The sequence below is a fragment of the Carcharodon carcharias genome, chromosome 12 (genome assembly GCF_017639515.1).
Source record: "Carcharodon carcharias isolate sCarCar2 chromosome 12, sCarCar2.pri, whole genome shotgun sequence".
In the NCBI taxonomy this organism is placed as follows: Eukaryota; Metazoa; Chordata; class Chondrichthyes; order Lamniformes; family Lamnidae; genus Carcharodon; species Carcharodon carcharias.
Window position 1 is genome coordinate 137,538,386 of NC_054478.1, and position 26,027 is coordinate 137,564,412.

Sequence of the window (26,027 nt, forward strand, 5' to 3'; positions counted from 1 at the left end):
CCCCACCCCCACTACCCCCTATGGCAGAAATATGACTGAAGAACTGTGGTGACCTACCCAATTTTGATGCAGCCCACACTGACACGGCCAATCCTAGAACCTTCAACCTCAGCCCACCTAATCCAGCCACTCCTCACCCACCAGTCCATTGCATTCAGTCTCAAACATGTTACACATAGATGCATAGATGTAGATTTCGATTTCCATTGAAATGACTGAAGATTCCCAGTTAGTCCCAATTACCAACTTACCTCATGGACAATCTGGGTCAGATGCTCAGAGCAGTCATTGTAATGTAATTCAAATGGAACCCGGTAGCAATACAGAGCCACACAGCCTTTGGGTTTTAGAACCCTCTCAACCTCCTTCATAAACATCTCTATATCAAACCAATGAACTGCCGCTCCTGCGATTATCAGGTCAACGGAACCATCCTCGAACTCCAGCTTCTCTGCGAGGCCCTGTCTGTCGAGTGAATCAACAAACACAGGAATACATCAGCTTCAGTATCTCTGCAGATTTTTAATGGATTTCACAGGGACACAGAGCATCGCAGACAGGAAGAAATCTTCATTGATTAAAAACATGTCGAGTTTCTGACTGGGGTAACAAATTGGAAACAAAAGCAGGTCAAGGGTCAATGTCCAGCTCTAGGTCGGGTCGGCAGGACATGTCCCTAGGAGGCAGTTGACACCCAACCTTTGACTCGGCCTGCTCATTTCAACTAGTTCCTTTCCTTAAAAGGTTGTTCAACCAGGGAAGAGCCTTATCACACCCATTGAGAAACAACCTTTGTTCATCCACCAGGCTCAGGAACTTTAAAGAGTTTGGCCGGGGGTGGGAGGGGGAGGGGAGAGGGGGTGCTGAATGGGGTGAGAGCAGAATGCCAAAACAGAAGGAGGAAGATGAAGGTGAATCTCTTATTCTGGGAGGGTGACTTTGTGTGAGGGTGGGGTGTAGGTATGGCAGTGTGGTGTCAGGGGATTCACATGTAGCTCACTCACTGGTTGTGAAGTGGGTTTTTACTCAGACCCCAATAGTTTCAACATCTAGTCGTGTGGTAGTACAGAACTTGAGCGTTGCTGAAAAACGGGTTTTTTTTGTCAAAGCTTTCCGTCTTGCACTCATCAGGACAATTCATAAGAATACCAATGTAAGGGGAAACAACAAATTTATACTATATGAAAAGAGAGTGCTGATTGGTTGGCAAGTGGATTCTGATTGGTGGAGGCATTGGAGAATGTACCAGTTGATGGCAACTGACAGTTAACTGTGAAGCATTGCTTTAAATCTAAACCAGGCTGCTTGATTCTGATTGGTAAGTCTTTCCCTGAGGAATGAACCAGCGAATGGCTGTCACTGATTTTGTTTTGCTGAAACAGGTTCAATGAGTGTACATGTTCTTTTTCTCTGCAAAGAACAGGGCCCTGTGTGTTCATATATGTAGCTTCCAGTACATGCAAATGCACCTCACTGTGATCCCGACTGACAGTCTAAAATTGGTTGTCAGTGTAATTCTTAACACAATGAGGATTATTCAGCAAATGAAAAAGCAGAATCACATCTAATGTTGGACAAAAAGAAATGCCTCTTTTTTTCAGCAATAGCTTAAACTTTGTTCTCTAGCAACCCTTTGAAATGGCTTAATGAGGTGAACTGAAAGAGTTTAAACAGTGTGATCCTGAGTTTAAGGTTTCGACTTGATTCAAAATGAAAATCTCTTTAATATTTTGATTTTATTATCCTGTCTCGATTATCTCCCAGCCTTCAGCTTAAAGCAGCAGCTGTCAGGTCAAAGGAGCCCTTTGCAAACAGATTAATGATCACAAGCCCCTCCAGTCTAAATCATAACATAATATGATACCCATCATGTGAAAGTGGGGCATGTAAAGAGTGTTTTAATAATGTTATTAAGACAATGTATACTTACAGCTATCATTGAGATGTGTGTGTTCTATTTCTCACTGAAGGGTCTATCTTTATTTGTGTGAGCTCTCCTTCTGGGTGAGACAGTGAGCCCACTCTACGCTGCACATGTGGTGGTCATACTGCCCTTTGCCCCCTACTCTCATTTCACATTATTTCATCTCTATGGACCCCCAGGGTGTGCAGACCCCAGCAGGGGGACCACTGCCTTCCAGCAATGAGCAATGACAATCGGACGTTCCATCCTGTTGCTCACAATGAGGAGAAAGGCCGGGGGAAGCAGAAATGAACATACAAACATATGAATTAGAAGCAGGAGTAGGCCACTCGGCCCCTCGAGCCTGCTCTGCTATTCAATAAGATCGTGGCTGATCTGATTGTAACCATATTTCCACATTCCCGCCTACCCCCTTGTTAATCAAGAATCTATCTACCTCTGCCTTAAAAATATTCACAGACTCTGCATCTTCCGCCTTTTGAGGAAGAGAGTTCCACTTCCTCTCAACCCTCTGAGAAAAAAAACTTTCTCCTCATCTCTCTTAAATGAGTGACCCCTTATTTTTAAACAGTGACCCCCTAGTTCTATATTCTCCCACAAGAGGAAACGTCCTCTCCACATCTACCCTGTCAAGACCCCTCAGGATCTTAAATGTTATAAGTGGAAATGGACAGAGAGTTGGTTAGGGAAGGATTGGAGATACTGGCATTGAAGGAAAAGATTTGATGTGTAGGGGGATCTGGTTTTAACAGAGAGGGAGATAGCAGGTGATTTACAAATAAGGCATGGAGGACAGTGAGGGAAGGGGTGATGGAGGAGAATGATTTAAGGTGGCAAACTGGAACTTGTGGAGAATAAAGGCTGATGAGACCATTGGAGCAAATGTGTCTGGAGTTGACGACAGATCGTGTGTGAGCCTTGGGGTGAATGTGCAGAGATAACGGTGGAACTGGATAGCAACGTGGAAACGGATACAGGAGGATTTCTTTCTGGCGAAGAGGGTGTATGGGGGGTGTGGTCTGAAACCATGGCTCAGGGTCCAACATGGTGCCAAACATGGGTTGAACAGGAGCAGCACACAGTCATGTAAATGGGGAGAACTTGTACATATCCATTAGTTACCTGAAAGAGATGTTACCCGGTCCGCCCACCTTCCTGGCCTCTTCAATCTGAGCTCCACTCGCATCAATTCCAATCACTTTTTCAAAGTAAGCAGCCAGTCCTCTGGTGCTCTGACCCGAGCCACATCCAATATCAACTGCCAGGCTGAATGGTTTCCCTTTCTGAAAAGAGAATCACATTCTGAGTCAAACACACATCTCTACGCCCACTCTCCCCCGAACCCACAGAAATATCTGTGCTCAGTAATTGTGTCCAGTTATTGCAGTGGCAAAATATTCAGCTGCACATTCAACAACAACTTGCATTCATATAGCTCCTTTAACACAGCAAAACTTCCAAAGGCATTTCACAGGAGCGTTATCACCGAGGCACATAAGGAGAGATTAGCACAAGTGACCAAAAGCTTGGTCAAAGCAGTAGGTTTTAAGCAGCATCTTAAAAGAGGAGAGAGATGTGGTGAGGTTTAGGGGGGGAATTCCAGAGCTTGGGGCCCAGGCAGCTGAAGGCCCGGCCGCCAACAGTGCAACGATTAAAATCAGAGATGCTCAAGAGGCCAGGATTGGAGGGGTACAAATACCTCGGAAGGTTTGAGGGCAGGGGAGGTAATGGAGATAGAGAGGGACCATGGAGGGATTTAAAAACCAGATGAAAATTTTAAATTTCCAGACCAGAAGCCAATAAGGTTACCAAGCACTGGGCCTGATGGGTGAGCAGGAATTATTCAGAATGATTCTTGAGTTCACACATGGTCCCAGCAGGAGAAGGTGCTGCTGAAAGGACATCAACCTTCTTTCTCTCTCCACAGAAGCTGCCTGACCTCCTGAGTATTTACAGCATTTTCAGTTCTTATTCCAAATTTACCTTCACTATTCTCTTCTTTTTTCCAGACTTGTAAAAGCCCTTGAGATCTGTTTTTATATTTCTGGCTAGCTTACTCTCATATTCTGCTTTCTCCCTCTTTATGGCTTTCTTAGTCAACCTTTAGTAATTTTTTCTTAAACGCTCCCACCCTTCAGGCTTACTACTCTTTTTGTCAACACTGTAAACATTTTCTTTTAATCTAGCACTATCCTTAATTTCTCCAGTCAGCCACCTTGTACCTTTTTTCCACTTTGATCTTATTCTTCAAGGGAATGTATATTCACTGAGAATTATGAATTATTTCTGAAAATGTTTACCATTCCTTATCCATCATCATATCTTTCAGTATAATTTTCTAAGTTTTTTCCAAAAATATACTTTTTTCATAAAATTTATAAAAGTACATTAAAATAATAATTTGACTTAAAAATGACAGTGCAATAAAATTCAACTTTTCTCCATTCAGCATGTTCCACTCTGAGGTGCCACAATACAATGTCAATGCTTTTGATATTTGCAACATACATTCCATGTCAGGCATACAGCCTGAGGTGTTCGACACAGTTTCTAGCCCCTTGTTATACTATGGCTGAAAAGTCTTAGACAGAGAGACCTTTCCCCATTGCGCCTTTGCAGTGGCTGCCCCAAACTTTAGTGCGTCCCTCAGCACATAGTCCTGGACCTTGGAATGTGCCAGTCTGCAACACTCGGTCAGGGACAACTCTTTGCGCTGGAAGACCAACAAGTTTCGGGCAGACCAAAGAGCATCTCTCACCGAGTTGATGATCCTCCAGCTGCAGTTCACATTTGTCTCAATGTGTGTCCCTGGGAACAGTCATAGAACACAAAGTCCTGCATTCTGCTGGGGATGAACCTCGTCAAAAACCATTGCATCTCTCTCCAGACCTTCTTTGCAAAGGCACATTCCACAAGGAGGTAGACAATAGTCTCCCCCACCACAGCCACCTCGAGGGCAATGCGCGAAGGGGTTGAGACTGCAGGCAATGCATGAAGGCACTGACAGGGAGGACTTTTCTCACCACCAGCCAAGCTACATCTTGGTACTTGTTTGAAAGTTCTAGCGATGAGGCATTCCATCAAATGACTTTGACAGTCTGCTCGGGGAACCATCGACATGATCCACCATCTCCTTTTCCTGCAGGGCCGCGAGGACGTTGCGTGTAGACCTCTGAAAGATGGACTTGAGCTCAAAGATAAACTATTCCATGATGGATAGGTGGTATGGCAAGGTCTAACTGCTTTCATTTCACTTTTTACTATTTTTTCCGTTAAGATGCCTTAGTCTCGAATGCCCCTCTCCCATTGTTAAACTTCCTCTCCCCTCCTGACACAATCTGTTCAATTCTACCCAAATCATTGCTCTGCTCAGCATACTTGGCTTTCCTACGCAGACTTACAGATTTAGCCTTTACCTGAACTCTCCTTCCAATCACAATAAAGGCTCTGGTATATGGTGCCAAGGCCCAAGCGTATTGACCAATCTAAAGCAGACCTTTTTGCCCATTGTGGAGGCTGAGGGGTCAGTGGGATATAACTGAAGCCCAGGAGTTAAAATATCGATGATCTCAAACTGATAACACAGATGGTCTGATGCTCAACCCTCGTACCATTGCTCATAGAACCAGTGAATGGTTACAGTACAGAAGGAGGCTATTTGGCCTGTTGTGTCTCTTAGTCCCACTCGCTGCCTCACAATTCCTCCGAAAGCCCAGCCTCCCTCCTGCCAGCCTCCTTGTCAAAATGTTGATGGTTGAATCATAACATTCGACAATTCTTTGCAAGAAAGCCACCCATAGTCTAGCTGCTCATTTAAGGGAATTCAGAATTTCCCAGCTCAGGCTAAAAACATTGATAAGATTTTTTTCCCCCCTCAAGTCTAAGTGCAGAGCTTTCTGCAACATTTACAGCTGGTTAACCATAAAGAGCCTGATCTCTCATGGACAACAAGACATTAGCGACAGGTCAAAGGGCAGCCAATGGATCAACATGGATTTCAGGAGGGAGAAAAGCGTTGAAAGTTTTTAGTCGGGTGTTGGCTATTTCCAACATGAGCACATGGAAATTCATCTCACTCCGATATCCTGAGGAACTCACTGACAATTAAAAACAAAAAAACTGCGGATGCTGGAAATCCAAAACAAAAACAGAATTACCTGGAAAAACTCAGCAGGTCTGGCAGCATCGGCGGAGAAGAAAAGAGTTGACGTTTCGAGTCCTCATGAGGACTCGAAATGTCAACTCTTTTCTTCTCCGCCGATGCTGCCAGACCTGCTGAGTTTTTCCAGGTAATTCTGTTTTTGTTCACTGACAATTAAGATAAGTGGCAGCCAATAAACCCATCGAGGCTTCAATTGCTTTACAACCCCTCTCAGCTCAAGGTTGTTGACTTTTGCTAGTCCAGTCACAAGCTGCCAGTTTATCTCTCGGCGACTGCCTCTCTTTAGCTCTCCACATTCTCACCTTTCTCTGCAGGTAGTTGAGGACCAGGTTGCAGATTTGGGAGGGTAAGGGGACACGGTATTTCTGGTATAAGGCAGCATGTTCCCGCTCCTCAAATAATCGTGACGCCATCTTGTGCAGCCTCTAGCCAGTAATCGTCCCCAAAAATAGCTCACCGAATCTGTTAATAAACACTCCACAAGATTAAAAACTGTGATTATAATCAATCTCTCTTTCCAGCCAGTTCTTTCATAACACTCCCTGGACAGTGCACTGTGAGTTAACTATTCAACCAATGCAGAAGTTTGAACACAAAACCTGAGCAAACATTGCTTCGATAACTTATCAGTAATGCAGAAGTTTGAACACAAAACCTGAGCAAACATTGCTTCGATAACTTATCAGTTTGACGAAAGGTTGCTACAGCTGACAGAAGCTTTGTAATCCAACATTTAATTTACCTTTTAATGTACAATCACTTTTTAACCATGTGACTATTTATTTATTTCATTTATGTCCACAATGTAGAACGGTTGTAGTGTGTGAAATTCAATCTAAAATTGAATCTCTACTGGATGTTTCCTTAAAAGGAAAAATAATTCCAGAGAGAAGAAAGGAAAACTTTGTTTCAGGAACTGGATTTGGCACCGGAAGAGAAAAGTCTAAAGTCATTTCAGAAGCCGTTGACCACTGCAGTGGGGGATCTTTTGTCTCTGGGGGAGAATGAATTTAAAAAGGGTCAAATCGTCTCCTCCTCAAACCTGTTTCTATATTTTGTGATTTAAGTGATACAAAACCACCCTCTGCTGGCAGATCACAGCTACTACACAAGCAGAGGGGAAATCAGGAATTCACTAAAGAGGGAGGCACCATTAATCCAAAATGACAGGAACATCAATACAGCCACAAGTCCAGTATGGAGAGAGAGAGAGTTTAATGGAACTCAGAAGACACTTGTAAAGACTTTGATAAAGTTTGAAATCATTTTAAAAACTTCTGAAAACATTTGCAAACGTCGTTGTGTGGTAACATGCATTGAACAGTCTGTTTAAAAAAAAAAGATGCATGTAACACAAATAGTTTTTAAAAAGGTCAGCCAGGTATGAACAGTTTATAAAAAGCTGCTTTTACACTAATGGAAGCTGAACAGATAATTGACAAGAGGAGATGTTATAACTTTCCTGATGAAGACCTCAATGCACTCCCACACACTCTCTCTCTCTCTCACACAGAATCACTCACAAACAAGCATACAAACAAAAATACACACTTTCTCACTCACAGTCACTCACATACACCATCTCAGAATCACTTTCTGTCACACAAACACATACACGCACACATACTCACATGCACACACACACGCATGCTCACATACACTCTGGCACACACACATACAAGCTCTCTCACTTATGCTCTCACACTCTCACACATACAAACCACAAACACAAACATTCACAGGAATACACACACTCACTCTGACACTCTCAATCTCACACACTCTCATACTCATTCAGATACTCATTCTCACACACACATTCATACTCCTCACGCACACACTCTCTCATTCTCAAACACTCATACTCATGCACATGTGCACACATGCTTAAATGTTCACACTCGCATGCACACGCACACAATCATGCTCTCACACTTACTCACAGACACACTCACAATTCATATACACACTGTGAGGAACCTGTTTTTGGAGAATTTGAAAGACATTGAATTCTGGACGTTCTTCCTCCTGAGTTATTTTTAGAAGTTTGCAATATTAATTTGGGGCTGTAAAAATGCCATTCTTCAAGAAACCACAGGTCAAGATAGATGTCCAGGGGGAACACCAGGAGACAGAAGAGATACTTTGTATATCTAAGTGAACAAAGAACGGCTATTGCCAGGCTAAAGACTCTTGCTGATTGGTCAAAAACACCTGGCCCAAGAGAAGTATTCTTTGAACATCTTAATCTTTAAAACTCTGTGAGTGTGTGTGTTGGTGGTGGGGGTGGGAGTAGGGTGGGTAGCCTTAGAAGCAGGCTGCCAGAAAAAGATTCTCTCTTTCCCTCTCTCTGCCCCACCTTTGTGTTAAACCTTCCTCAGAAACGTCTCATCAGAATAAATCACCTGTATTTTTAAAAGTCTAAAGTTGTGCTAAGTAAGAGTAATCAAGGACAGTTTTGCCAATAAATCTGTCTAAAAGAATTTCCAGACCTACTGTAACCAGAACTCTGTCATATCAACACATCTGAATTTTATCCTTTTAAAAGAAATGTTTTAATACTCCAATATCTGCAGGGAACTGTTTATTTTGCCCTGTTTTGTGTTTGTGAGAGAATGTATGGGTGTTCAAATATTTTTTTAAAAGGGGAAAATTGTTATGTTTCTAAACTACAACTTGTATGTTAACCAGTTTATTAACTTGTTTTAAAAATTAGGTTATTTTATAATTTAATATATTTTTGTAATTACTGAAAGAAGCCTGGTTAGAGTCTTTTATGCTAGAAATAACAGTATGAAAGGGTAACAATTGGCCAGTTTAGTGGGTGAATTAAACATTTAAACTATTGTTATAGTCTAAGGAAAAGTGGGGCTAGAATTAACTGCTTATTCCTCCCATCTCGGTCCATAATATAAAATTGGCATCTCCCAATGAATTTAAAGCACGGATAATGAGTGATTGGATGCAGATGAATAAAAATTGTTTAAGGATAAAAAGACAGCTACCAGGTTCCTAATTCATTAGAAACCAACGTGGCTTTGGAAGTTGCTTTGACTTTTTTAAAGATAGAAAAATTTTCCCTCACTGGTTTACAAAAGGTAATCAAGGCTAAGCTAAGGGAATTGGCAGATAAATTGAAGTTGGAATTAACAGAAGAGGCATGGAAAGGAGACATAGTTGAGGTATTAGCGCAGCATTTGAAATTGGAAGGGATGCAAGAGAAACCACATTCTCCAGGGGGGTGAGTCAATTGAGTTAGCTAGGATTTGCTTGCAAATGAAGCAGCTTGAACATGAAGAAGAAACGGAGAAACTTAAACTTGAACAGGAAAGAGCAGAAAGACAAAAATGAAAGATCAGAGAAAGAAAGGGAAAGAGCATTTAAGCAGCTGGAATTGGAATTTCAGGCAAGAGAGAAGGAATGAAGAAGGCAATACCAGCTTAAAAGATTGAAATTTAAAACAGAGGCACCAGATGTTGGGGAACGTTTTGCAGATGGAAGAATTTATCCCAACCCAGGGTCCAGTGGGGAGATGTTCAAACTTGTACATGCCCTTCCAAAGCTTGAGGAAAGGGTTGTAGATGCACTGTTCATTTTGTTGAGAAGGTAGCTAAGCAAATGATGTGGCCAAAAGGAAACAGGACATTGCACCTGCAAAGTAGGTTAGTGGGCAGAGGTCATGAGGTTTGTGCATCACTTTGGGAAGAGGTGTCTATGGATGATGATGCAGTAAAGAAAGCCATTCTTAGTGCATATGAGTTGGTCCCTGAGGCACACAGGCAAAAGTTTCAAAACATAAGAAAATAGCCTGGGCAGACCTACATTGAATTTGAGGAGGTAAAGCAAACTAACTTTGATCATTGGATACAGCACTAAGGTAGAGGCCACATATGAGACCCTTAGGGAAATAATTCTTCTGGAGGAATTTAAAAATTCACTCCCCCAGTTGTAAGAACTCATGTAGTGAACCAGAAGTTTTCAACAGTTAGACAGGCAGAGGAAATGGCTGATGATTACGAGCTTGTCCATAAATCCAAACCCTTTTACCGTTGCCCCTACAAGCCGAGAAGGATAGAAAGTGGGAGGCTGAAAGGAAGGCAAGTAGCCAGGGAAGAGAAGGGACAACTGGGAATGCGCTGAAATCTCCTCCTTTGACCAGAAAGGAAAGTCCTGAGGATGGGAGTGACTTCCTAAGTGTTTCCATTGTAACAGGGTAGGACACATTAGGGCAAATCGCTGGAAGTTGTGTGGGAAATCCATGAGATATTGATTCAGGAAAAAGAGCCTCAACTGAAAGTATGACTAATCAAGTTGCAATGTTAACTGCAGCTGTGAGTCCGAGCATGTGACTGAGAGTGCAGGCAGGGTGAAAAAGATACCTGAACACTACAAGGAATTCTTGTCAAAAGGAAAAGTAACTCCTTGTTCCGCAAGTAAACCTACAGTTATACTTAGGGATACAGGGGCTACCCAAACTCTTTTGCTGGTGAAAGGCCTGACTTTTCCATCAGAGTATTCACTAAATGCCAAGGTTTTAGTGAATGGTATTGGCGGGGAGTATATACCAGTACCTTTGTATCGGGTGTACCTGGAGTGTGACCTAATGTCTGGAATGGTAACAGTAGAAGTTGTTCATAGTTTGCCTGTAGATGGAGTTGGCTTCCTCCTCGGAAGTGATTTGGTCGGAGTGAAAGTAGTAGCTTCTCTTGTAGTTACCTAAAGACCAAGTGAAGTCAAGGAGATAGAGCAGTTGCAGGAAAAGGTTCCAGGAATTTTTCCTTCTTGTGTAGTGCCCGAGCAATGACTAAACAAGCTCCATCGCCAGAGGTAAAATTGGTACCACAAACAGATATTTGGCTATCTGAAACTTTCTTTGGGGATTTGGACAATCCAAAGGAAATGTTAAGTAAGTTGTCTCTGATTGAGGAACAGCAAGTCGATCCAGAGTTAAATAATGTGGCACAATCAGCTCAACCCAAAGCTGAAGCAGGAGTTCCAGAATGTTATTATATTAAAAATGAGATTCTCATGAGGAGGTGGAGACCTCCTCACGGACCTGCAGATGAAGTGTGGATGGTGGTTCATCAGGTAGTGGTACTGCCCAAATATCATCGCGAAATATTAAGGATAGCTCTTGAATTCCTATGGCAGTACATGTAGAGATCCAAAAGACCCAAGCACACATTAGTCAACATTTTTACTGGCGAGGTTTTCAGAAGCACATGGTGCAGTTTTGTAAAACATGCCATATGTGCCAGATAGTGGGAAAACCACAACCTACAATCAAACCCAGGACCCTTAATTCCCATACCAGTTTTAGGAGAACCATTTAGTAGGGCGTTAGTTGGCTGTGTGGAACTGTTACCAAAAACAAAAGCGGGACACCAGTATATCCTTACTATTATGGATATGACAACTCAATTTCCAGAGGCCATCCCTTTGAGAATGATTACAGCTAAGGTTGCGGTAGAGAAGCTAACCCAATTTTTTTACTGGATATGGATTACCGATGGAGATTCAGTCAAATCAAGGTTCCAATTTTATGCCTAATGTAATTTTAAGTCAAAACATAATGAGTAGCTTGGGTCTAAAACAATTAAAATTCATGGCATACCATCCATAGACACAGATTTAGAAAGGTACTATCAAACTCTCAAAACAATGATTAAAGCACATTGTCATGAATATCCCCATGATTAGGAAAAAGGGCTGGATTTTCTTTTATTTGCCACCCGAGATTCACTGAATGAATCTACCAGTTTTATTCCTTTTGAATTAATCTATGGACATGAGATAAGAGGTCTTCTGAAATTAATCAAAGTAAAGTTGTTAGGACAGAGGGATGAATCCTGTACATAGAATGTGTCCATGTTCTAGGAACTGCTTACTGGAGCCTGCGAAGTGGCTCAAGAACACCTTAAAGTTTCCCAAACAAAGATGAAGGAATGGGCAGATAAAAAACTGAGCCCCGAACATTTCAACCAGGGGATGAAGTGTTGTTGTTATTGCCTTTTCAGCAGGATCCCCTGAAAGCACAATCCAGTGGTCTATACAAGATAGTTAAGAGGGTTAGTAAAATAAATTATTTGACAAACACCCTCAATCGCAGAAAAAAGAATCAGCTATGTCACATTGACATGTTGAAACCAAACCATCGTAGGGAGGAGGATAGGAAGGTGCAGGTATGTCAGGTAGAAAGAAGAGGGGAGGATGAAGGAGCCAGTGAGAGGTTGAAGGCAATATTAACTCATGAAATGGCTGCCCCCAACTTCACTAAACCCTTCAAGGTGGCACACTCACACACACTCTAGCACACATAAAAGCAAGCTTTCTCTCTCACTTACGCTCTCACACTCTCACTCATACATACAAACCACAAACACACTCTCACTCACAGACACACAGAAATACACACACTCACTCTGACACTCTCACAATCTCTCACAGTCTCATACTTATTCACATAATCATTCTCGCACACATTCACACTCACTCACTCACTGTCATTCTCAAACACTCATACTCACACACGCACATGTGCTACAATGCTCACATATGCACACACACATATGCTATCATACAGACACTCTCCCAATTCATATATACACTGTGAAGAACCTGTTTTTGGAGAATTTGAAGGACATTGAATTTTGGACATGCTTCCTCCTGTGTTATTTTTAGAAGTTTACAATATTTATTTGGGCATATGAAAATGCCATTCTTCAAGAAACATGGGTCAAGATAGATGTCCAGCAAGAACACCTGGAGAGGGAAGAGATATTTTGTATATCTAAGTTAACAAAGAACTGCTATTGCGAGGATAAAGACTCTTGCTGATTGGTTAAAACCACCTGCCCAAGAGAAGTATTCTTTGAACATCATAGTCTTTAAAACTGTGTGTGTGTGTGTGTGTGTGTGTGTGTGTGTGGGGCAGTGTGGTTGGGGGAGGGGAGGGGTGGGGGTGGAGCCTTAGAAGCAGGCTGCTGGAAAAGGAATCTCTCTTTCCCTCCCTCTGCCCCACCTTTGTGTTAAACCTTCCTCAGAAATGTTCCTGTACTCCAGCCTCTGCAGGGGAGTGTTTGTTTTGTCCTGTTTTGAGTTTGTGAGAGTGTAAGGGGGTTCGAATATCTATTTTTTTTAAAAATGGAAAAATTGTTACACATATAAACCACAGCTTGTATGTTAACCAGTTTGTTAACTTGTTTTAAAAAGTAGTTTGTTTCATAATAATTGTTTCTGTGCTGAAAGAAGCCTGGTAAGAGTCTTTTTGTGCTGGAAATAACTATCAAAGACTAACAATTGGCAAGTTTTGTGGGTGAATTAAACATTTAAACTATTGTTACAACCTGTGGAGAAGTGGGGCTAGAATTAATTGTGCACTCCACCCATCACGGTCCATAACAACACTCTCATACTGTGCATCCATCTGTCTGGGTACTATCTGTGCGTGTGTTCCTGTCTGTGTGTATCCCTCGCTGAGTGTGTGCGTCACTGGATGTGTCTCTCCCTTTCTGTGTGTGTGTGCGCGCATATCTCTCTGTGAGTAGCTCTCTCTCTGTGCCTGTCCCTGTGTGTATCCCCGTCTGTGTTGGTCTGTATCCTAATGTGTGTATCTGTGGCATTATGCATGTGCCTCCTTAACTACAATGTCTGCAATGTCCCCACTCTTTTGTGAATACAGACACAAAGTATTCATTAGGAATCATCCTCACGTCTTCTGCCTCCATGTAATTCTATAAAGCTCAGATAGGTCACAACTTGAAGATTGTCCAGTTCTGATCACCATACTTTAGGATGTAAGGGTGCAGAGGAGATTTACCAGAATGGTTCCAGGGATAAGGGATTAGATTGAACAAGCTGGGGCTGTTCTCCTTGGAGCAAAGGAGATTAAGGAGAGATTTGATAGAGGGATAGATTGTGACAGGTTTAGATAAGGTTGACAAAGAAATGATGTACCCATTAGCTGATAGTACAAAGATTAGCGGAGAAGGATTTAAGGTTTTGGTCAGGAGATGGATGGGGAGGATTTGAGGAAGAACTTTTTTTAAGCAGCGATGTGGTAATGACCTGGAACACTGCCCACGAGGGTGGTGAAAGCGGACACAACGAATGATTTCAACAGGAAATCGGATGGACATTTAAGGAAATAAACTTGCAGGGCTACAGGGACAGAACGGTGCAAAGTAACTAACTAGTTTGCTATAGAGACAGTTGGTATAGACTCGATGGGCCAAATGGTCTCCTTCTCTGCCCTATGATCTAAGCAGCTTCCCTAGTCTCTCCAACCAGCTGCAGTCCCCTCATCCCTGGTGCTATTCTAGTAAATCTCCTCTGACTCTCTCAGAACGTCACATCTTTCCATGAGGCCCCTTTCTCGAGGGGTAGAATTGAAAAGCAGGGAGCTTATGTTCAATTTCTTTAGAACCATGGTTAGACTACACTGGGAGTCTGTCAACATCTGTTGTGTCCATTTAGAAAAAGGAAATAGAGGCACAGGAGAAGGTGCAACAAAGATTCACAAGGATAATACCAGAACTAAAAGCATTTAACCATCAGGAAAGGCTGGAGTGTTTTTCTCCAGAAAAGAGAAGATTGAAGGGTGACCTGATGAAAGTCTTTAAAATTATGAAGGGGTTCAATAATCCAACATAGATTTCAAGAGAAACCTTCTTACAAGGCAAGTGGTGAGAATGTACTCGCTACCGCATGGAGTGGTTGAGGTGAATAGTGTTATGCATCTGGACCAGACCCCCAAATTTTGGTACGATCCAGTTAATGACCAGTAACGTTTTGTTTAAAGTAGATAAAGTTTGAGATCCCAGGTATTCACTAAGAGAATAAAGGCACAAGATTCCAGTTTTAAACAAACCAAAATAAACTTTACTATACAAAGTGAGAAATGTCAAACAATTGACAATATCTATCTTATACTCTTAACATTCAGAATTAAAGTACATGTGGATTAACAGGTAAACTGTGGTTGAATACACAGCACTGCACAATAAATGGCAGATGCGATCAAGACCGATCCACAGATTTCACAGCAACCCACCCAGACTTCAGTATCCACTGTGAGTTACACAATCGTATTAAATCTGTCTCCCTCACGAGGAGTTTACAGTCTTCACTTTCGAATTCTCTCCGAAAGTCGCTCTGACTTGGAATACTAAAATGATGCTCACCTCCTGATGGTTTAATCTCTTCTCCGAAGACTAAATTCCAATCGTTCCCTGCACCAACACATGCACCAACACCCTGCATTCCTGCACCAACACATGGACAGAACTCCAGCTCTTTAGTCACACCAAACAGAACACCACTGCTCCAAAGGGTTACCTTTTCCCCAATGGCCGCAGCGGGGAATCAATGACCTTTGACAGCCTTTGTAGCTCTCCAGGGCTTCTCCTGAGCCCTCACTACCTGGAGCCTGCCAGCAGCAGCACTTTTGGTGCTTGAAGCCTCTTTCTTTCCTCCTCTCTCCACTGGTCTGCTATTGGTGGCTCCTTCCTTGTGCGGGTTCTCTCTCTCTTTCTGGGACCTCTCCCTGGGTTGTCCCTCTCTAGGTTCCCTGCTTTTGCTCCCAGGACTCCCCATGTTATGGCCCCAAACCTGGTTCTCGTCCTTGCAGGGGCACTCCTGATGTTACAAATGGCTGAGCCCTTTAACTAAAAACAAAACTAGAATAGAGCATGCACAGCCGGTCACCTTGTCATGCTTTTTGCATGCCCAGAACTCTTGAGCCTGCCCAGAAGTGGAGTCCTCGGCCTCCACCCAGAATACAAACATACCAATTAGGAGGGGTAGGGTACTCGGCCCCTCAAGCCTGCTCCACCATTGAATAATCAGGCTGATCTAATTTTAACCTCAACTCCACATTCCTGCCTAACCCTGAAAACCATTTGCCCCCTTGTTTATCAAGGATCTATCTACCTCTTCCTTAAAAATATTCAAAGACTCTGCTTTCACTGCCTTTTGAGAAAGAGACTTCTACAGACTCACAACTCTCAGAGAAAAAAATTCTCCTCATCTCTGTCTCAAATGGGCGACCCCTTATTTTTAAACAGTGGCCCCTAGTTCTAGATTCTCTCACAAGAGGAAACATCCTCTCCACATCCACCCTGTCAAGACCCCTCAGGATCTTAAAGGTTTCAATCAAGTCATCCCTCACTCTTCTAAACTCTATATATACAAGCCTAGCCAGTCCAATCTTTCCCCATAAGACAACCCACCAAGTATTAGTTTAGTAAATCTTCTCTGAACTGCTTCTAACGCATTTACATCTTTCCTTCAGTAAGGAGACCATTAATGTACAAAGTACTCCAGATATGGTCTCACCAGTGCCCTGTATTAACTGAAGCATAACCTCCCTACTTTTATACTAAATTCCCCTCGCAATAAGTGATAACATTCTATTAGCTTTCCTAATTACCTGCTATACCTGCATACTAGCCTTTTGTGATTCATACAGTAGGATGCCCAGATCCCAATGAATCTCAAAGCTCTGCAATCTTTCTCCATTTAAATAAGCTTTTTCATTCTTCCTGCCAAAATGGACAATTTCACATTTGCCCACGTTATACTCCATTTGCCAGATCTTTGCCCACTCACCGAACCTATCTATATCCCTTTGTAGTCTCCTTGTATCCTCTTCACAACTTACTTTCCTATCATCAGCAAATCATCACCAGCCATTTGCATGAATCAGTGGCTATTCATCTTGGAGCCTGGCTAATCAAGATTACATGTCTAACCAGGAGTTTTAATCTGTAATTTATAATGAACTCTACAGCATTGTCCTAGACAGTCTTTGAAAATGTTTTATCAGTCACTGAAAACTGGGGTTAAAATCAAGACCAGAAATCAGGTCAGTGAGATCCCTCGGGGGAGATAACTCTAGGCAATGGAAGCCTGCACAAATCCAACAGGGAATGGGTACAAAATTTGCAAATTGGAGGTTGGAAGGGTGGGGAACAGTTGCGAATCTTCTTCACATCAGGAGGAAACCATGTTAGCATATGTTCACTATTAGTAAAAGTGTGACAAAACAATATTACAGACATTCAGGGGTCTTATTAAAATATCAGCTTCCCCAGTAAAAAGCCAAACAGATCTGACTGGGATCAATGATGTGTACCAAGTTACCTGATTTCAGCCAGGTGGCAATTGACCTCTTTATTGCTGTGTTAGTAAGTGGATCAAAAGAATGTCAATTTTCCCTCACTTGATCACAACTTCTGGGAAAACAATTGTGTTGCCTATCACAATCGAAAAGCTTACCTACATACATAGTCAAGGCTCACATGTGAAGAATGGCTATTTGGACAATATACTGAAAAGTAATCAATGCATCCCACATGAATATCCTTCGATCTGAAGATTTTCAAAAGAAATCTTTTGTATCGTCAGCAAATTTAGCAACTGTTCCTTCAGTCCATTCAACCGAGTCATTTATATAAATTGCAAACATTTGAGTCCCCAGCACTGATCCCTACGGCATACCACTCATTACATCCTGCCAATCAGAAAAGGACCCACTTATCAGACTTTGTTTCCCATTAGCTAGCCAATCTTCTCTATCCATGCCAATATCTTACCCTCTACACCATGAGCTTTTATTTTCCAATGACCTTTGATGTGGCACCTTATCAAATGCCTTCTGCAAATCTGTGTACAGTAATCCACTGGTTCCCCATTATCCACAGCATGTGACTCCAATAAATTGGTTAAACGTGAATATCCCTTCACAAAACAATGCTGACTCTGCCTGATTATCCTAAATTTTTTCCAAGTGCCCTGTCATATCATCTTTAATAATAACTTCTAACATTTTCCCTCTGACAGATGTTATGCTAACTGGCCTGTAGTTTCCTGCTTTCTGTCTCCTCCCTTTTTGAATCAAGGAGTTACATTTGCTGTTTTCCAATCCAATGGTACATTCCCTAATGAAATCTAGGGAATTTTGGAAAATTAAAACCAATGCACCAGCTTAGACTGGCAAATGGCAAATGGTAACATTCAGGCCACACAAGTGTCAGGCAATGACCATCTCCAACAAGAGAGAATCCAAACATCGCCCCTTGATGTTCAATAGCTTTACCATTACTGAATCCCCCCACTATCAACGTCCTGAAGGTTAGCATTGACCAGAAACTAAACTGGGTTAGCCATATAAATAATGTGGCTATAAAAGCAGGTCAGAGGCTAGGAATCGTGCAACAAGTAACTCACCTCCTGACTCCCCAAAACCTGTCCACCATCTACAACGCACAAGTCAGGAATGTGATGGAATATTCCCCACTTGCCTGGATGAATGCAGCTCCTACAACACTCAAGAAGCTTGACATCATCCAGGACAAAGCAGATCGCTTAATTGGCACCACATCCACACACATTCACTCCCTCCACCACCGACCCACAGTAGTAGTGTGTACCATCTACAAGATGCACTGCAGGAATTCACCAAGGCTCCTTCGACAGCACCTTCCAAACCCATGACCACTACAATCTAGAAGAACAAGGGCAGCAGATAGATGGGAACACCACCACCTGGAGGTTCCCTTCGAAGTAACTCACCATCCTGACCTGGAAATATATCGCCATTCCTTCACTGTCGCTGGGTCAAAATCCTGGAACTCCCTTCCTCACAGCACCGTGGGTGTCCCTACACCACATGTACTGTCAAGTTTGAGGAAGCAGCTCACCACCACTTCTCAAGGGCAACCAGAGATGGGCAATAAATGCTGGCCCAGCCAGCAAAGCCCACATGCATGAATGAATTAAAAAAAAAGCTATCTCACTAGCCATTTCTTTTAAGACCCTAGGATGATGTCCATCAGGACCCAGAAATTTGTCAGCCCGTAGCTCCAACAATTTGCTAAGTACCACTTCCCTGGTGATTGTAATTTTCCTGAGTTCGTCCCTCCCTTTCAATTCCCGATTTACCGCTATTTCTGGGATACTTACTAAGGTGAGTTCCCATTTCTTAACAATAGCGCAACCCCACTTAAGGGGTAGCTAGGTATCTACACGAGGGAGAACAGAAGAATATCCTGATGGGGGTAGAAGAGGGATGGGTGGAGACTCAGGTGGAACAGAAATACCAACATTGACCAATTGAGCCGACAGGGCTGGCCCTGTACTGTGGAGTTAGTAGAACAGAGACAAACATTTTTATTTTAGACCAACCTGTCGTGATGGGAAAAACACTATTTACTATCCAGGATAAAATAAATGTACTTCATCAAACTCTGCGGATCATTTCAGTGGAAATGTGCACTTCCAACTTCATCACCCACTGGAGTCAAAGTCATGAGACCAGCAAGCCCAGCGAAAAGAAACCCTCTCACTTCACCAACTGACAGAACGAACATGGCTCAGTTCTGGATATGATTAACAGCAGCGATGATCACATGTAATCACTTGTGAACTCGCTGGTGTCTCAGCAGGATTGATAATTGAGTAAATCCCTTCCCACACTCAGAACAGGTGAATGGCCTCTCCCCAGTGTGAACTCGCTTGTGTGTCACCAGGTTGTATAACTGTGTGAATCCCTTCCCACACTCAGAACAGATGAACGGCCTCTCCCCAGTGTGAACTCGCTGGTGTCTCCGCAGATGGGATGACACAATGAATCCCTTGCCACACTCAGGACAGATGAACGGCCTCTCCCCTGTGTGAACTCGCTGGTGTGTCACCAGGTTGGATGACTGAGTGAATCCCTTGCCACACACAGAGCAAGTGAATGGCCTCTCCCCAGTGTGAACTCGCTGGTGTGTCAGCAAGGTGGATGAATCACTGAAACCCTTCCCACACTCAGAGCAAGTGAGCGGCCTCTCCCCAGTGTGAACTCGCTGATGTGTCAGCAGGTTGGATGACCGAGTGAATCCCTTCCCACAATCGGGGCAGGTGAACGGCCTCTCCCCGGTGTGAACTCGCTGGTGTAGCAGCAGGTGGGAGGAATCAATAAATCCCTTCCCACAGTCAGAGCAGGTGAACGGCCTCTCCCCAGTGTGAACTCGCTGGTGTGTCAACAGGTTGGATGACTGAGAGAATCCCTTCCCACACTCAGGACATGTGAATGGCCTCTCCCCGGTGTGAACTCGCTGGTGTGTCAGCAGATGGGATGAAACACTGAATCCCTTCCCACACTCAGAGCAGGTGAATGGGCTCTCCACAGCATGAACTTGCTGGTGTGTCTGCAGAGTGGAAGATGTAGTGAATCCCTTCCCACACACGGAGCAGGTGAACGGCCTCTCCCCAGTGTGAACGCGTCGATGAGTTTCCAACTCAGATGGGAACCGGAATCTCTTCCCACAGTCCCCACAATTCCACGGTTTGTCCATGGTGCCGGTGTCCTTGTGTCTCTCCTGGTTCAATGATCAGTTGGAGCCTTGCCCACACACACACAACACGTATATGGTCTCTCCAGGCTGTGAATGGTGCAATGATATTTCAGGCTATGAAAGCTCTTCCACAGTCAGTACACTGGAACATTCTCATTCAGGTGTGCATGTATCTCGGTGCTTTAGTCAAACCGATGGTTAGAATGATTTGAACCAGAAATAACCATATCTCCTTCTAGTCTCAAAGGCCGATGATATTCAACTCCCATGAATCAAGCAATTCTCTGAAATCTTGAGGTGACATATTTTTTTTGAGATTTCTGTCTCCAAATGCTCCTCTTCTAATGTCCTATTAAAAGAAGTTACAAAAGCCATCACTGTCAGTACAGGATAGAAAGTCAAAACAGACAATTCTAATTTCTATGGAACATTCCTTCCTCTTTTGTTCTGCAAATGTTGTAAATCACTGTCCCACAATCCCTCTCCATTATCACTCTGCTGTGCTGAAATTACACCCTTCCAATTCTCCTGGAGGTGCCAACTGATGCTGATTGACAAACCCATGTTCATCACTTCCTCTCCAGGCACAGAGACCTGAAAATCTTCATGCAGGCTGCTAGCCATATATATGTATATATAACTGGACTAAACCAGTGTGTAATATACAGTCCTATATCGCTTGATTAGAGATACTGGGGGATGTGAGGAAGAACTGCATTTAGGCAGTGAGTGATCATGGCCTAGAACTCGCTGCCTATGTTGGTCCTGGAGCAGAGACCATCAATTATCTCAAAAGGAAATTGGATGGGGACTTGACAGGAATAAACTTGCAGGGCTCCAGGCATAGTGAGGGGGAAAGGGGCCTGACTAGATTTCTGCATAGAAAGTCAGCGTGGACTCGCGTTGCCGAATGGACTCCTTCTGTGCCATATGGCAAAATTTTACACTGATCGGCGGGCACGCGCCTGACCCAATCATACACAAAATAGCGTGAGAGGACGTCAGGTGAGCACCCCGACAATATCCCGTGCTTGTGCATTATTTCGGTTGGTGGGCGCACATGGGTGTCAGAGCCACGCCCGCCATCAATTAAGAGGCCAATTAAAAAGGCAATTAAAACTAATTTTTCCTTGCTAGTGTGATTTCGCGCTCATCACATGGGCAAAACGGCAGGCAAGCAGCCAACAATTTGCAAAAACTCATCCAAGGGCAGGATAAAAAGGTTCAGCAGCATTGCCAGTGTGAGTAGCGAGGAGTTTGGGAGATAGTTTGCTGCTGGTTGCTTTTTGGTACTTGGCAGGTTCATCTCTGTTCGGGGCTTCATTCATCCAACGCTCCTTCAGCTAGGCTGCCAAATAACCACTCCCACCTCATGCCAGGGCTGCCCCCTACATCCCAGCTGTCTGAAATGACCCTTTCCAAAGTCCACTCAAGTGCCTGCGCAATAAAGATTAAAGCCACCCACGTCCAGCATAACATACTGGCCTATCCTGCACCAAATAAATGAAAAAGTTTAAGAACACTCAGGCCATTATGGCAAAAAAAAATTGATCTCATTTTGACAGTCGAAACTAATTAACAGAACCTTCTCTAGCCTTCAACCCCAGACCAGCAAACATAAACAAAACATTGCTCAACAGAAGGTCACCCGAGACCAGTCCCTCTTGTGCTCACGGTGCCTTAAACTTACATTTGCGAATGTTACGTCTTAGTGTTCCCCCCTCGCTGGCACTGGCATTGGAGGCAGCCTGCTGACTCTGGTGTCTTGCTGGCCTTGATGACCTTGGCAGTCGTCCTCTGGCCAGTGGAGCCTGTGCTGGCCCCGCCTGGGAGGGAGCGGCCAGTACCATGGCTGGCATCTCCTCAGTTACCGCAGCCTCATCAGATGTCATGGTCACAGGCAGAGGGGCGGAGAAGCTGCTACTGTCATCCAGAGTGCCCTGAGAGGAGCCCACAGAGACGACAAGCAGCTCATGCGCCGTGAGGTTGCTCTGGACCTCCCTGCTCGCCACTGATGGATGGGCACCTAGCTGGGATACTGGGTGTCTCATCCATCTCACACACGGACACTGACCACCTGAGGTCAGTGCCTGTGTGAGGACTTGCAGGTCTGAGCACAGCCCCAGGAACCCCTGATACTGGAGAAGCCTCTCCATGAGAGTCGACACTCTCTCAATGGAGGAGGCAGTGCACTCACCATGAGGGTGAACGCAGTGCTGATACTCCGCCTGGACTCCTCCATAACAGGGACCACAGCACACATACACTCATGGATCTCTGCCAGATCTTCCTGCACATCTTGATGGACATCCAGCATTTGCTACTGAATGGACAACTTCAGAGGCTCATCAACTGCCTTCAAATCAGCATTGTCCTGGTCTCCAGCAGCCCTCCGACTGTCGGCACACTGGGCACTCTCTGCCTCCGCCTGCACCTTAAGTGAGTGTGAGGACACCGCTGTGTCCTCACGTTCTAGCCGCTGATCTAACGCCCACCAAAGTGCTGGTATCTGCGCTGGTGCCTGGTTGACAGCAGGTGTGGCGCAGCTGCATCTAGAGCCTGGCAGTCCTCTGGCTTCAGGGGTGGCCTTTCGGGCTCCTGCGATTGGCTGTGTAGTGGCAAATCTAAGGGAGAACAATGACATGTCATTAGTTTAAGTCACCACACTGTCACTGTGCATGCCAGGCACCCTGGTGAGACAATGGAGATCTGCATCATGGTGCCATAGTCTTTCAATGATCAATGGGGACTCCAGTTTTGAGACTCCCATCAATGATGAGACTACACAAGAATGTTTGCACCATCTGAAACTCCCATCTTGGTGCTCTGCACTCTTCCATCTGTCACCCTAGCCTCTCCACAGCCAGTTGGCCGAGGTCAGTGCCAGCTCTCCAGCTCCAGGGTGTCCTGCTCATACGTCGTTAGGTTTAGGAGGCTTTGGGGGCCTCTGCCAGTCCAAAACCTTTCAATGTTGTTATGGGCTGTCTTCTCCTGAAAGGACAGAGAAGCTTGGATTAGTCCACTCTCTACCTGCAGCGCCATTACAGCCTAGCCAACCCCACCTGAGCAGCACCATTCAGGGCACATTAGAGTCATGGCCGCAAGACTCTCAGTTCAAGCAGCCAGGGCTTACCCCTTTGGCCAGCCCCAGCGTCACTGACGGTTGGTACTCAGACTCTAAGGCCCCTTAGCTCCACAGGGGGGGATGGCCAGCCCTTAACACTTAGACACACTGATCCATGCCAATGCGGTGATCCATCTTGAGCACAACAGGTCATTAAATCTCTTGCAACACTGGGCCCAGGTGCGCCACACAACATTATGGCTGCTGACCAGCAATGCTACTTCCTCCCAAGCTCATATGATAAGGTGCACTGGCCTCCTCCTGCCATCCCTAGGGACAAGGGCATCCCCCCGGCAGCCACCTCTTCCAGGAGGTCCACGAGGCATTGATCCGAAAACTGGGAGGGGGCAGGGGGGGGGGTGGTGGGGCTGAGTGCCCACCCAACCTGCCCTCCCTGCAGCGGGCAGCCTTCCAGGGGCTCCCTGTGCTATTTTTAAACTAGCCACCAGCTCGCCATTGGACCCAGCGGCCGTCAGGACCCCGCCCAGCCTTTCCCAATCATTGGGAACTCGCGTTTCACACTGGGCGGACCTTAACTGGCCCACCAGCATAAAACCGCGATCGTGAGACAATCACAGGCAGCAACCTGAAAATTCTGCCTGTTTATTACAGAACCATAAATAATATATCTAAGATGACAACACTAGACACATGTCTATGTCCTATATTACTATACAGTCCCATTACATGTCTGCCAGCCCCTGGGGAAAACCTCCTTTAATTGTGAACATTAGGAAAGTGATTATCATTTTGGCCAGGCAAATAAATGTTCTGAAGAAGAGTCATACGGACTCGAAACATTAGCTCTGTCTTTCTCTTTACAGGTGCTGTCAGACCTGCTGAGCATTCCCAGCACTTTTTGTTTTTGTTTGATTTCCAGCATCCATAATATTTTGCCTTTACATAAATGTGCCAAGCTGAGGGAGTAAAGGATGTCAATGCCTTTAGGAAAGAAAGAGCTGTGCCAACCTTTCCAGAGTCTGCATCCAACCGGGATTCACTTCCTTTTCCTTCAGTTCCTGCAAGTCAACAATGCAAACCGAGAATTGGAAAAGCAATAGGAGTGAGGGGGAAGTGTTTTACTCACAGATGTTGGACAGAAGAGGAAGTTTTATTTTGTGTCAAGCTGAATCTTCATTCAGGGAGGGAGGAACAGCAGCAACTTCGCTGGACGGTAACGAGCAGCCGAACAAACTCATTGTCTGAATGAGGATGTTGGGCAATCGGAAACTTAGTGGAGCAAAACCCGCCATCTGATTGGTTGGAGCATCAGAGTCCTTCCGGTCTTCCAGTACTTCCCATTGGCCAATGCGCCGCATGATGACATGAGGTGGCGGAAACCTAACCCACGTGGTAAGAAAGACTCTGACCGACACGGGCGCTTTACCAATGCCAAAAGTGGATCAGCCAATCAGGTTGCAGGCTTTGTGACGTTCCCTTCTCGCCCCGCACAAACGCAGCTCGCGTCCTCCGACACACATGCGCGGATTCTAATCTCATTCCACACATGCGCGTCATACGTTTCCGTACACACATGCGCAGTTCCGCCCTTTTATTCCGCATATGCGCGTCACACGTCCCCTACGTCACATTGAAATACGCAGCCCCAACTCTCACTCTGCACATGCGCAGTCCAGAGCAGCTCGCCTACGCGTCGGATAGAGCGGTTTCCTCCTCGCGGGGATTTGTGGGCGCTCTAACCACCATTACGCAGCTGGGGCACAATCTCAAAACCATTGGGAATGGGTGAAAGGTCAGGGGTAGCGGACACAGTGGTGGCAGACCCTACCCTGACGCAAAGTAGTCACTGAATTTGTTTGTGATGCCCCCTTAGCAAAGCAATTTGTGGAATAAGGAGTAAAGGTTTTGACACCTGGGTGACATTTAGGGAGGGCAATACGTGTCTTTGAAATTGAACGTGAGAGTCAGAACCTTCAGGAGAGGGAATTGGGGGAAAAGGAGGAGGCTGATGGGATGGATTAGGGCTACAATCAGCAAGAAGGGAGTGTGTGGGGAACAGAGATGTATAGATTGAGAGGGAGAAGGATGATGCATGACAAATGAAACTGTTGATTCTGAAGTTCTATCCTTTGCTTACAGTGAGGGCTTTTGTCAACTCCTTTTGGAGGCGATTAGAAGGGGTGTCGGTGTCATGGTAGTAATATTGGACTAGTAATCCAGAGGCTCAGAATAATGCTGTTAGGGTATGGGTTCAAATCCCATCGTGGCATTTGGAGAAATGTGTGTGTTTCTGTCACTTCGTGTTTCGCTGTGTACCTCAGTGTGTGTATGTAAGTCTGTGTGTCTCTCTGTTGTAGAATAAGGGTCTGGCACATAAAGAGTTAATAGCAAAAGAACTGTGGATGCTGGAAATCCAAAACAAAAACAAAAATACCTGGAAAAAACTCAGCAGGTCTGGCAGCATTGGTGGAGAGGAGCACAATTGATGTTTCGAGTCCTTATGACCCTTCAACA

General features: G+C 44.5%; 2 protein-coding genes across 3 annotated transcripts in view; both read right to left on the reverse strand.

Moving 5' to 3' along the window:
- Positions 1-24,792, reverse strand: part of LOC121284578 (putative methyltransferase DDB_G0268948) — a 30,473-nt gene extending 5,681 nt beyond the window's left edge. Inside the window, exons 1-4 of one of the 2 annotated variants that reach the window (XM_041200047.1) lie at positions 24,640-24,792; positions 6,389-6,548; positions 3,047-3,207; positions 252-465 (exon numbers count right to left, since the gene is read on the reverse strand). In XM_041200047.1, the coding sequence (XP_041055981.1) occupies positions 252-465; positions 3,047-3,207; positions 6,389-6,499 (486 nt within the window). In that variant the 5' untranslated portion in view covers positions 6,500-6,548; positions 24,640-24,792. The remainder of the gene's footprint in view (positions 1-251; positions 466-3,046; positions 3,208-6,388; positions 6,549-24,639) is intronic. The other variant, XM_041200049.1, reaches the window with a different exon arrangement.
- LOC121284575 (zinc finger protein 850-like) overlaps positions 1-26,027 on the reverse strand; it is an 85,966-nt gene that overhangs the window by 25,163 nt on the left and 34,776 nt on the right. The window contains exon 3 of the mRNA XM_041200042.1: positions 19,514-20,345. Within this exon, the coding sequence (XP_041055976.1) occupies positions 19,514-20,345 (832 nt within the window). The remainder of the gene's footprint in view (positions 1-19,513; positions 20,346-26,027) is intronic.